The sequence below is a fragment of the Eucalyptus grandis genome, chromosome 7 (genome assembly GCF_016545825.1).
Source record: "Eucalyptus grandis isolate ANBG69807.140 chromosome 7, ASM1654582v1, whole genome shotgun sequence".
In the NCBI taxonomy this organism is placed as follows: Eukaryota; Viridiplantae; Streptophyta; class Magnoliopsida; order Myrtales; family Myrtaceae; genus Eucalyptus; species Eucalyptus grandis.
Genome location: NC_052618.1, coordinates 50,171,124 through 50,183,721, shown reverse-complemented (window position 1 = coordinate 50,183,721; position 12,598 = coordinate 50,171,124). Strand labels below are relative to the sequence as shown.

The following is a 12,598-nucleotide window of genomic DNA, read 5'->3' as shown; positions in this document are numbered from 1 at the left end:
AGCCTATGCCGTTCATATGCTGAGCTAGTCTTCGTTTGCTCTACATTTTACTCACTATGTTGTTGTCTTACGTATTTTACGCCACATTACGGCATTGTATTTTAACGCCTTCACTATCATTATTCAAGTCTCTTGGAAGTAGATCCATTGTAACATTGACTTACTTATCTGCTGTCTCCAACACCAGATCAAGACATGAGTCTCCCTTATTAATTTTACACCTTACGCCATCCCTTCTCAAGATCCCAATTCCCCTCTTTCTCCCCCCTTGTTGAGCCCTTGCAACCACATTCGACTTGTGTCATTGTTGTGCCTCCGCTACCAATATCAATCATGAAGTTCCTTGCTTCGCAGCATGTACCACCGGTGCATACGAGGGGTGATGTCACGCTCCGTTCACTCTCTCTCCCCTATTGCTTCAATGTCTGTCGTCATCCCTCCTTTCATGGAGCTATCCCTCTCCCTCTCTTGTTTAAGGGTAACCGTGATGATACGACGGAGAAAGTGGTGAGACGTGGAGGAGGCGATGGTGATGACAGGTGGCCGCAACGGACCGAGATGGTGGCTAATGGTGAAAAAAGAGAAAGAGTTGGTTGAGTGGGAAGACTTGACAAGGATTATTGGACAGTGTGATAATTAAGCAATGCATCAATCCACAGTGGCATCGGAAATGAAGAGAACTGGGCAAATAAGCAAATTTATCAAATTTTACATGGTTACTTGGCGGAAATAGGTAGACTTAAGTCCATACATCGACTTTCTACAATTATTAAATACATATATATATATATATAGGTGTAATTATATATAAAAAAATACACATAATAGGTATGGATAGGCAGACTAGTTAGGGAGACATTCATATCAATTTGCTAGCACTACCTTTGCACGATGATTTTCTCTTCTAGTGAAAGAGTTCCAAGATCAAATACGAAACTGATTTAACTACATAACTATCCTCCTCTCTTTGGTTTCATAACTCGCCTTGATCAAGTGTAATTTCCCAATTGCCTCGGTCATGTCCATTCGATCCGAAGATGATTCCATCGAACATGCGACTCCAACTTTGAATACGGAGATAATGCAATCTCTGATCTTAATCTCTTGTTGTCGATCACCAGCTTCACTCCAAAGCCTTAAGTCTACGATGTCCATTACTCGATCGGGAAAAGCCGCTTGAACAAAGCTATGAAGGTTAAGATCAAGCCCGAAGGTCTCTTCAGTGGGTCTCCTCCCAGTGAACATCTCCAATATTAAAATGCCGTAACTATATGCATCCCCAAGTGTAGAAACCTTATGTCCCATGCCATATTCTGAAAATTTCATTAAGACAATAAATAGAGATATGCATTATACTTTGCCTGAAAAACAATTACACAGAAAAAATTCCTAAATCACATGGGTTTTGTTTGATGTCTATTTGCGAGAGCTCGCCAAGGACATTTGTGAGGGCGTGTGCTAGCTGCGCCCAACATAGAGCGATGGTTCGCAAGCCCTCACTCACTTCACGGCTGGGCTCGCCGTGCATGATAGAGGGCAAAGGGGCCTCCACCAGAGCAAGGTAGAGGGTCGCGAAACATCCTATTGGTTTTTTCCCTAAAAAAGATTATTCATATCTTTTTTTTTTTTTTTTTTTGCTAGGGCTGATGTTCAGCGCCTACCGTGTTCTAAAATGGTAAAAATTGTCACAAAAGTTGGAATGCATGAACCATAGATGAATGAGAGTTTAGGATTTACAAAGTGCACCAAAGATCCGTAACGACGTATTGACTTTTCTATCTCCAAAACTACTAAAAGCACCCGATGTTGTTGCATGTTTCCTAAATTGCTTAGGTATCAAAAGTGAGTGTGTCCTCAACTGGTTAAAAAAGAAGAAGAAGAATATATATAAGGTGCATGTCTCGGGGGAAATTATTTAGCAAACTTAGTACATGTATTGAACTAAAGTTGAACCACTAAATTTGATTTGACACACAGGAATCCACATAAGGCTCATCATTCTCATAATCCAGATTCAGTTTAATACATATACCATACTATTTCATTTCTGCAAGACAGAAGAGAAGAAAATGCTTAGAAGAACTGGCGAAAAATGGAACACAAGGGGGAAAAAAGATGAGTTGGATTGATTTTATGGTCAAACATTAGTTGACGGTTATGAATTTATACTCGTAAATGTGTATATTTTGTGTTAATATGCTCTAAACTCGACTATTTCTTGAAGTTTTGGGAGAGTCAAAGTTGGATAGAACCCATCGTTTTGTGTGGTCGTGTATGTCGTGTGATAGTATCGTGCATTTATGTGTTCGAGACCACAAATGCCTTCTGACTTAAATTTCAGGTCGTCTAAATAATATTTTCGAAGTATAGAGGTCTAGTCAATAGGAAACAATCCCCGGCAAGGGTCAATAACTTATTGTCAAGACCTTAAGTAATAGCTTACCACAAAAGAATCACAAGATTTCATCCAATTCTCATATCATAACTGATTCTATAACAATATTAGACACAGTTCGTTTTCATGGCATGGACATGATATGAGATAAAATACGAATTAAAGAAAAAACATGAGAATATGACATGATATAATATGCTTAATCGGTTTAGTGACAAAAATTCACAAGTTTTCACAAAAATATTTCCATTTATTAATAAAAAATTCTCATGCTGATTTAAATATGATTACGACACGCTAGGATTATTCTTTTTGTAGACAAATCTATGAATGTTCTTTTTCTGCAAAAGGTCATTAATAGGGGGAAGGGGAAATTGTGTTGTGAGAAAGAGGTCTCAGAGCATACAAAGCATGACATAACATAAAGGATCATGGTTTATTCAATACTTTTAACACTCTTTCACGTTGCTTACAAGCCAAGTCTGATGTACGAGGATCGCAATCAACCAAAAACTGATCGACAAAAATATGACAGATTCAAAGAACAGAAAATATATGTTGCATCATGAAAATTTTATTCATATCAGAGTCTCTCTTTCCTTGAACTTTCTTTTTTTTTTTTTTTTTTTTTGGTAAAAATCTTTCCTTTAACTTCGTTGTCACTCGTCGCTTATTTCTCCATAAAACAACGTATCCTCAAGATAGACTTTGAAATGTGAAGCCAATGAAGAAGCAAGAGAGAATTTGTTTTCTTACCAGGAGGCACATAGCCAACGGATCCTCTGACTGCTGTTGAAGTTGAATTGCCTTGGTCATGAACCCCCGTGGCTTCGGTAGATACCATGGTAATGATCTTTGCAAGCCCAAAATCTCCAACTCGAGCCACCATGTTGTTGTCCAGAAGAACATTACTCGGCTTCAAATCTCCATGGATGATTGGTGGAAAACAACCCTTGTGGAGATATTCAATGGCAATAGCTATGTCAATGGCGATGTTTAATCTCTGCACTAGCCTCAGATTTATCAATTCGCCATGCTCATCATCTTGTCCTTCAGTATTAGGGTGCAGCCACTCCTCCAAGCTCTTATTAGCCATGAACTCGTATATAAGAGCTTTGAAGTCATTGCCACAAAAGTCCATGCTTGAACATATGCTTAGTATCTTAATGAGGTTTCGGTGCCTAATGGCTCCTAGAGTCTGACATTCTGTGACAAAGCTCCTCGAAGCACCTCTTTGTGTTAAATTGAGCACCTTCACTGCCACCATGGCACCACCATCAAGAATCCCTTTATAAACTATACCATATCTTCCTTTACCAATCAAATTGGTCTCGGAGAATCTGTTCGTAGCTCTCAAGAGTAGTTCATAAGAAATCCTCAAGAATTGATGCTCGAAGGATAATGAAGTGGAGGCATTGGTTGTTGTCTGCTTTTTTTTGTGGTAGAAGATAGACAGACATAGGAGCAACAAAACGAAACATAACAAACTACTGGCTACCACCGATATTACTATGACCTTGGTTGAAGAAGACTTCTTAGAGCTTGGTGATTTGCAAAGAGGAAGGTTTAGACCCATAACACCTCCACATAATTCTCTATTTCCAGAAATCGATACAGCACTTGCATTAAGAAAAACTCCACCCTTTGGAACTTGTCCTTCTAGTTCATTGAAGGACAAATTCAAGTACTTGAGCAGTGAGAGCTCTTCGAGAAAGCTTGGGATTGGACCAGAAAAATCATTATTGGAAAGATCCAGGTATTCTAGACCCCGTAATGGATGTAAAGCTTGGGGGATTTGACCATAAAAGGAATTAGCTTCTAAGTGAAGCCATTCCAATTTCAAGCACTTGCCGATGGAGGTTGGAATTAAGCCAGTCAATTTGTTGTAAGACAGATCTAATTCTTTAAGATTTATTAAAGAGCCAACTCGTAATGGAAGAGATCCACTTAAATTATTATGTGCTAAACTAAAGAGGATCGACAAGGAAGAAAGCCCCATGACTTCAATTGGAATTGAGCCAACTAGGTTATTGTTTGAAAGATCGAACCCAATCAGTTTCTTGCAGTTGCCAAGACTTTGCGGTATGTAGCCTTGGAAATTGTTGGAGCTAAGGTCAAGGCGATATAATGATGTCATGTTACCAATTGAAGATGGTATCTCTCCAGTAAACATGTTTCCACTTATATCAAGTCCTTGCAAACTGTATAGTGCTCCGATGGAATCAGGAATGTGATCAGTTAGAAAATTATCAGCTAAAGTCAAGATAGACAAGTTGAAGAGATTTCCGAGGGCTGAAGGAATGGTTCCTTGGATCTGATTGTTTAACATATAAATTCGCTCAATGCTGGTGGAGAGATTGGAGATGGATGTTGACAACGATCCGTGAATCAAGTTTGAGCCCAATGAGAGAATTTCTAAGTTGGAACAATTAGCTAAAGAAGAAGTAAAACTTAAGTCATCCTGCAGCTGGTTAATAGCCAACGAAATTACGCGAAGGCCCTTTAGCCTTCCTAGATTTTTTGGTATTGGCCCTTGGAAACTGTTGTTGTAAAGGAAAATTTTTTGAAGACCAGTGGCATTCGTTAACGATGACGGAACCGTCCCAGTGAACAAGTTAGAGGCGGCCCCAAGGCCACGGAGAGAAGGAATAGTGGTGCCGAAATCAAAGGGAAAACTTCCCCGTAGTTGGTTCCAACCAACATCAAAGATTGTAATGCTGGAGATGTTAAAAATCCCTGGTGAAATTTCGCCAGTTAGTTTGTTGGATGATACTCGCAAATATAACAACCTCTCGAGTTTGGACAATTCCGCAGGTATTTCTCCGCACAATGCATTTCGTGCCAAGGAGAGCTGTTCAAGCAGCGAGAGATTTCCAATCGAAGGAGGAATAGAACCTACAAGATTGTTTGTACCCAAGTTGAACACTTTAAGCCTTGGTAAAAAACCAAGATTGGAATGAATTCTCCCCACAAGTTGGTTATACATGAGATGTAGGGTCTCGAGGTTCGAGCAATGAGAAAGGTTGGATGGTATTGGCCCACTAAATGAGTTGTTACTAAGAATTAAAAGACGGAGCCGAAACAAGTTGCCTATCTGTGGTGGGATATCGCCATGGAAGCTATTGTTTTGTAAAGCCATAGCCCTCAAGAAAGAGAGGTTACCTATGTGAGGAGACAGGAAGCCTCCCAAGCCTTGTGATCTCAAGATCAAGGATGTGACCCTTCCAGTATGCCTGTTGCTGCACAAAACCCCTTGCCACTCACAATGATGAGTAGAATCATTCCAAGAGCTCAAGGCTCCAAATGGGTCTTTGTGTATTGCGTTTTTTAAGGAGACTAACGCGAGCCAATCTGTTTGGTTTTGTGAGTATGCACTGGAAATTGTGATTGAACTCCACCACCACAAGAGGGCAGAGTTAAAAATAAGCAACAGTTGTTTCCCCATCTCCTCTCGTAATTCCCAGTTTGAGTCTTAGCTGCATTTAACTCATCGGTCCTGCGGAAAATTCAATTATTGACTGATTCCACTATGGGAATAGTAGAACCTGCACTCTATGCTTTGAAGCCCATGAAATAGTAGAAATTATATGATGCAAAGTGTGGTAGTACAAATGAATATTGTAATTAATATTTTAAACATGCTAAGACTATTTTATAAGTTCCGTAAGATAAATGATGTGGCATATTGTTATCAATTATGGCGCATGGCTAATGATCCACTTATTTTCTGCCATATGATTTAGCCTGTTAAGATAAATATATTACAATTGTGAATGGTCCATATGAAGGACAAATCGGTACCTCATATTCCATGAAGTCCACGCAGACGAAGATTGAAGACTGAATAAATTGGTGCCTTATATTTCCTCTCAATAACGTGAGGATTGGGAAGTACATGGAGACGAAGACTTGGCATTCCATCAAGTGCGTCATGAAAGCAGACAACCATAACTCAACCAAAAAGAAAAAAGAAGAAATGAGAGTCTTTTAGTACCTCGTCAATTACGCGCGCGTAATTGACGAGTTCATGGAATTCGCAGGCTCGGTAGAGGCCGAAATAGAGATCCGGGCCGAACCTCAAAATTCAGGCTGTCTGATGACATATCTAGGCTTTTGATCCTTTTTACTCACTCCTTAAAACTAAGCTTCACGTGGGACAAAAAGTTACAACATATGAGCCAGCTCCTCAATCTTGTAAAGGTAAAGTGCTACATAGTGGGAATCACCTCTTGAACCAATGAGAGCTACCTTTAATATCCTTCAAGTGCAACCAACTAGGTATATTGGTGGGATTTGATGCATCATTGCATATTATATGTGTGGTTTACTAATATTAGCATTTATAATCACAAGACTTCGTTTGGATTTTTCCAAATTCACCAATTCATGACTTACGGTTCATGTTTTCTTTAACCTGCATGTCACCATTAATCAATTTATGGTGAATCGATTAGAAATCCAAATATAAAAAAAATATGACTAGGAAAATTAAGATTGGAGAATTCATTACATTAGTTAATCAACTAATATCCTTTCGGTATCTAAAAATGAGGTTTGGTTTTTCCTTAAAAGGATTTTTCATGCATTTTTTTGGAGAAAACAACTCAAAAACTATCTTTTATTGTATTATTTTTTCTAAAATGATAAAATAATAATAACTAAGTGCCGTCAGGAGGATCCGAGCCCGGTCTCCGGATCGGCGAAAGGCAAAAAAAGAAAGCGTGTGGATCCGGGTTGAGTCTCCAAACCCAACCCGGATCTCAGATTAATGCGAGGAGACCGGGTCGGTCGAACCCGTGGACCAAGCTTCCCGACCCAGTTCCCTCCTCCTTTCCCGAAGATCGCTTGAGGCGCGATCTGAGAAGAGGAGAGGACCATGACGGACAATCGTCCTCCGCCGGTCCATCATATTTTGGTTTCAAAGTCCATGGTGGACACTTTGGATAGTTAAGTGGATTTCATGACCCATTAAGGTGGCTAATCCATCTGGGTCTCCTTGCTGTGGTGGAGACAAGCAAGATGGTGGAGAGAGAAGAACAAGAGAAAATAAATAGAAAGAACTAGGAAGGGGACGGAGGAAAGAGGGACAAACGGAGAAGAAGATTTTCGGGTATCCATGGTAATAAAGCTAAATTTTGTCATGTTTATACAGCAAGTTAATGCTTACGGTATGAGGAAATTGAAGAATAAAGTGGTATGAAAAGTTAGTACAGCAATTGAGGGAAGAATCGGCGGTTCTAGCTTCGATTCAAGCTCGTTTTCATGGAGAATTGCTTGTCAATGTTGCGCTTGATGTAGGCGGGGGGTTGCTGAGTTGTATCGTGAAGAACTAGACTCAAATTCCTCCTTTGAAAGCTAGGTTTAAATGGTGGTAAGTGCTTTTTAAGTATTTATGCATTGATATAGGTCCAACACATTCATGGAAATAATATAAGTGTCAACATTTTCGAAATCTTAAGTGACAAAGTTTATATGTTAACCCAAATAAGAATAACGTGTAAAAATACCAATATATGCAGATAAAAATTTCCTTTTAGACATAGGAAGTAAATGTTTGAAATTTACTTCTACCTCCATGAGCAACGTCAATCAAATCATCGCAATTGTCTACAGATGAACGTGGCCCGCCAGTGACTATAGCTAGGTCGTGATTGGGGTGTCCGATTTTTGGTCTGGACTGGTCCCACCAAGGAATCAAGAACTGAACTAGAAGGATTGGTTTCCAATTCCCGGACAGTCAAATGGAACCAGGGGAAATGAAAGACACTGCTGAGGATATGTTGCCTAGAACCAAAACCACAAGGAAGAAGTTCAGGAGTGAGTTGCGCACCGTGTCGGAAAGAACACAGGAGCAAGATTCATTGTTGGAAACGACGCGATGGACGCGGACTCATATTCCACGAAGTCCATGGAAACGAAGGCTGAACAAATTGGTGCCTCATATTCCCTATCAATTACGTGAGGATTGGGAAGTCCATGGAGACAAACTGAACATTCCAAAAACGAAAAAAAGAGAGACAGATCATTTAGTACCCCGTCAATTACGTGAGCATCGACAAGTCCACGGAATCTTCAGGCTTGGTAGAGGCCGAAAAAGAGGTCTAGCTTGGTTGCCCGAATTTTTTTTTGGTTATTAGAAATTTTGCCTCAAAATATCACTTTTTTAAATATTTATTTTTTAACTTATTTATGGCTTTACCAAAGTACTTTTAGTATAAATAAGAGGGAGCTCGAAATCTTGGCCCGAGCCTATACAGACCTGCAAATGTGGGCCGTCCGATTTGCCTGATTTGGGCTTTCGATCTTTTTTACTAATCCCTAAAATTAAGTGTCATGTGGGACAAAGTGTTACATTATGAGAGCCATCTCTTAAACCTTATAAGGGCAAAGTGCTACATAATGGGGACCACCTCTGAGACCGATGGGAGCCACCTTTAATATTCTTCAAGTGCGATCACCCGGCGGGTATATTGGTGGGATTGGTATCATCTAGGTGATTTACTAGTATCTATAATTCCAAAAAGAGGTGGGCAATTACCTATTCAGTCGATAATTTGCTTGCTCAATATTGAAGTTAACTTATTAATAGTGTTTGTAGACTGAAATTTTGACACCTAGTGACATGTCAACATCCATACGAGATATTACGAGGTTGTGATAATAAGGAATATATACATGATTTGGGATAAGACAACTGATTTCATGGTTGCACCACATAGATATAATACTCAATGAACATTTGGAAAGTACCTCAAATTATGTAAATGCCTAAGAAATAAAAGTCAATCCACAAATTACGTAATCAAATAACAATTTTAATGGTTTCTTTGATTCCTAGAAAGTGGCCGACCAGCCATGCACGAAAATGTATTAGTCCATTATAGTGGAGATAAACAAGACAAGGGAGAGAGAGAGAAGAAAAAGGACAAATATATATATATATATATATATATATATAAAGACGGGGATGGAGGAAAGATGGACAAACTGAGAAGAAGATATTGTGGTTTTCATGGTTATGACGCTAAATTTTGTCATGTTTATGGAGCAAGTTAGATGCATTTGGTATGAGGAAAGTGAAGAATAAAGCGTTATAAAAAAGAGTTACTCCATCAATTGAGGTAAGAATCAACAAGTTCTAACTTGATTCAGGCTTGCCTTCACAGAGAATGGCTTGTAAATTTTGTGCTAGATATAGATTTGAGGGTGTTTGACACGAGATCCCACATTAGGGATGTGGCATATGGTGAACCGTCCTAATTGGGATTTATTAATGAGCTCGAACTTGAACTCTTTTTTGGTAATCTTCTAAATAAAAGTATTGTGCTTGTAATACATCGTCCTATCAAACAAGATACCTAGATCTTTTTTGAACTTTGGGTTAATAATTTCATCCTCCTAGTCATATACAATAACGTTGTATTGATTCCCATGACTAGCTCTGCAAGCACGAAACTCTTAAATCAGAATTTATTAAATGCAGATTACCGCGTACTCATGTAACTTTATTTGAGAAGAAATGATGGTGTAATAGAAAACTAAGCTCCATATAATTGATCTCACCCCATTTATCTCTTTTCTCTTTTTTGGTAAACTTTATTCGTATACTGATTTCATACTCATTTGATGATATGGCGCATCCCACATAGCACACTATTTCATCTAGTAAGAAATTCCACATAAAAAGAATACTAGAAGTATCAAAAGTTGTGTATGATGCTCAGTTTAGTGCCAAAAGTTTTTGTCGGATTACTTAAGTATCAACGGCGAAAAATTCTGGGCAAAAATAATATGTGACTTTTATAATTAAAATTTTTATATGACTTGGCATATTATTTGAAAAATCCAATTTGCAAGGCATTTTCACGTGGCATGCTTAGCAGTGAAGTGATCACTTTTTAACAATAACTGACACTGAAGTGATCACTTTAAATAAAATTTTACACTCAAACAATTACTATTTACAATTTTTAAATGACATCATTTGAGGTTATATGTTGATTGGGCATGCTGACAAGCCACGTAGGATTGAGAAATTAATAAAATATGGTCTCACCAAAATAATTCAAATTTAGAATTCTATTCCATTCTAAAATTTTATCAAATCATAGAAATTATATTGATTAATTATATTTATACTAAGTAATAAAAATATTAACTAATCAAATTATTATTAAATAGTAAATAATAAAATATAAATACTAAATACTAAAAAATAAATTAAAATACAAAATTAAATATTTTTTTGTATAGAGCAAAATTTCAATTCCTACTTCAAATCGTTTTTATTTATTTTTTAAATAATTGTATTATTTTATTTTTTTATTTTTCTTCTTTTCTTTTTTTCCTTTCTTTCTACCCTTTGTCTTCTTCTTCAAGGTGGCCAATCGTCGGCCTTGGGATGACCGGCGACCGGCTAGATGAGGGCCGGCGACCTTATCGAAGCATCGTCAACCCTTGGCGAGACCATGGCTCGTCAGCCAAGCCTTGTTGGTTTTGACACTTGATTTTTAGTCAACGCATTATTAAAAGGTAAAAATCAACATTTAGGTTTCGATTGCGACGAAGCCCTATCTTTCAACCAAAAAGTGTCATTTTTCATTTTTTTTATTGTCCTTTTTAAGCAATTTTTAGCTCATTTTCAAGAAAAACTTGAAATGTCAAACGATTGACTTCCGGGTCAAAAATTGATTTTTTTACCCAAAAAAATTCTATTTAGTTTTAATTTCACTTTTTTCAAATCAAGTTCTTGAAAATTCAAAGATTTGACCAAAAAAATCAACCTTTTAGAAAAAGTCAACTAAATGGTTGACTTTTTTTCAAACCTTTGACAAAAATAAATAAATAAATAATGCACAAATACATTTATTTTAATGCCAATTTGACTTTTGTGTCAAAAATTTCACAAAATTCGATTTAGGTTCTAAATTGACCAAAAATAAAATTACTTTTATTCTAGTCATAATTAGGCGTAGTTCCTTCTTTGACATTTGGTTTAGGGACTATCTGAAATGTGTTCAAACATTCAATTTTGTGATTTATCGAGTCAAAATATGAATTGCAATTTTGAGCCCTAATTAGGGGACCAAAATCGATCATTCATAACTTGCGAACGAATGATTGTTTCTCACTCATTTCTTAATAAAAGTCCAAATTCAAGATCAATTTTGTGGAATTCACACAATAACTTATCAATTTGAAGAATTTTATCCTCCCAAGCATTAGAAAATAAAGCAATTAAGCTTCAATTGACAAAATTCGAATTGACCCATTTATGGCTATGGTTTAATTTCGTGAATCTAGGTCCAATTTTAATATTAGGCTTAGGTCTATTTTTGATCTAAGCTCGAGCACTTCAATTCAAAATCAATTTGAATATGATAAGTAATCTTACATATGGGTAGCTCAATAGATAGGGCAATTATGGCACTAATTGAGTTTAATTTTAGTTAATTTGTAATTTTTCTCATTTAATTGTAAATTTTACAATTTTAGCCGTTTAGGCCCAATTCGAAGCACCCATGGTTTCCATCCTTTTTTTTCCCATGGTAATCATTAAATTAGGTCAATAAAAAACCCCTAGATCACGTTCATAAGGTTTGATTAGCTTAATTGTATCTTAATTGGTCAATTTCTTCGTAAAAAAGATAAAATTCCTTTTCAATTTGGTCATCTAGGGGTCAAATTGTATAAATTTTTTACCCACAAGGTTCCCAAGTTGACAAAATAGCAGGAACCGGACCAAACTGATCAAGAATTGGTCAAAATTCGATCGAAACTGAACTAGTCCAGCCGATCTAACCAGCCGCCGGTGGGATTAGCCAGTTTAGGCCCTTGTCGGCTAGTTCTTGGCGTTCGACCATCGATTTTGGAACCCTCTCAATCCCAATTTCACTTCTACACATTCAATTTTCCAAAATTTTACAAATTGATAATTGAATTTTGTCAAATTGCAAATTAACCCATAATTAGATATTTTGATGTAATTCTTGATTTTGGCTTGGTTTTTTGCAAATCAAACCCACTAGATCAATTATCTAACACCTCGAGATCATGATAGAGCCTTTGAAATAGATTTTTGACCATCGAATCGAGATTTTGACCGTCGAATTGAACCAATGGCCAAAATCGCTTAATGTGAGAGTATATAAGTGAAATCTCTTCTATTTTCAAAAGGAGGGGGCTTCATTTGCATGAAATTTC

At 37.3% G+C, this 12,598-nt stretch overlaps 1 protein-coding gene across 1 annotated transcript; it reads right to left on the bottom strand.

Annotated features, from left to right (window-relative positions):
• Positions 1–945: 945 nt before the first annotated feature.
• LOC104443039 (putative receptor-like protein kinase At3g47110) lies at positions 946–5,534 on the bottom strand. The gene is made up of 2 exons (XM_018872658.2): positions 3,236–5,534; positions 946–1,319 (listed from the first exon to the last, which is right to left on the bottom strand). Exons 1-2 carry the CDS (start codon positions 5,532–5,534, stop codon positions 946–948), a joined length of 2,673 nt encoding a protein of 890 aa, XP_018728203.2.
• Between the last annotated feature and the right edge of the window lie 7,064 nt (positions 5,535–12,598).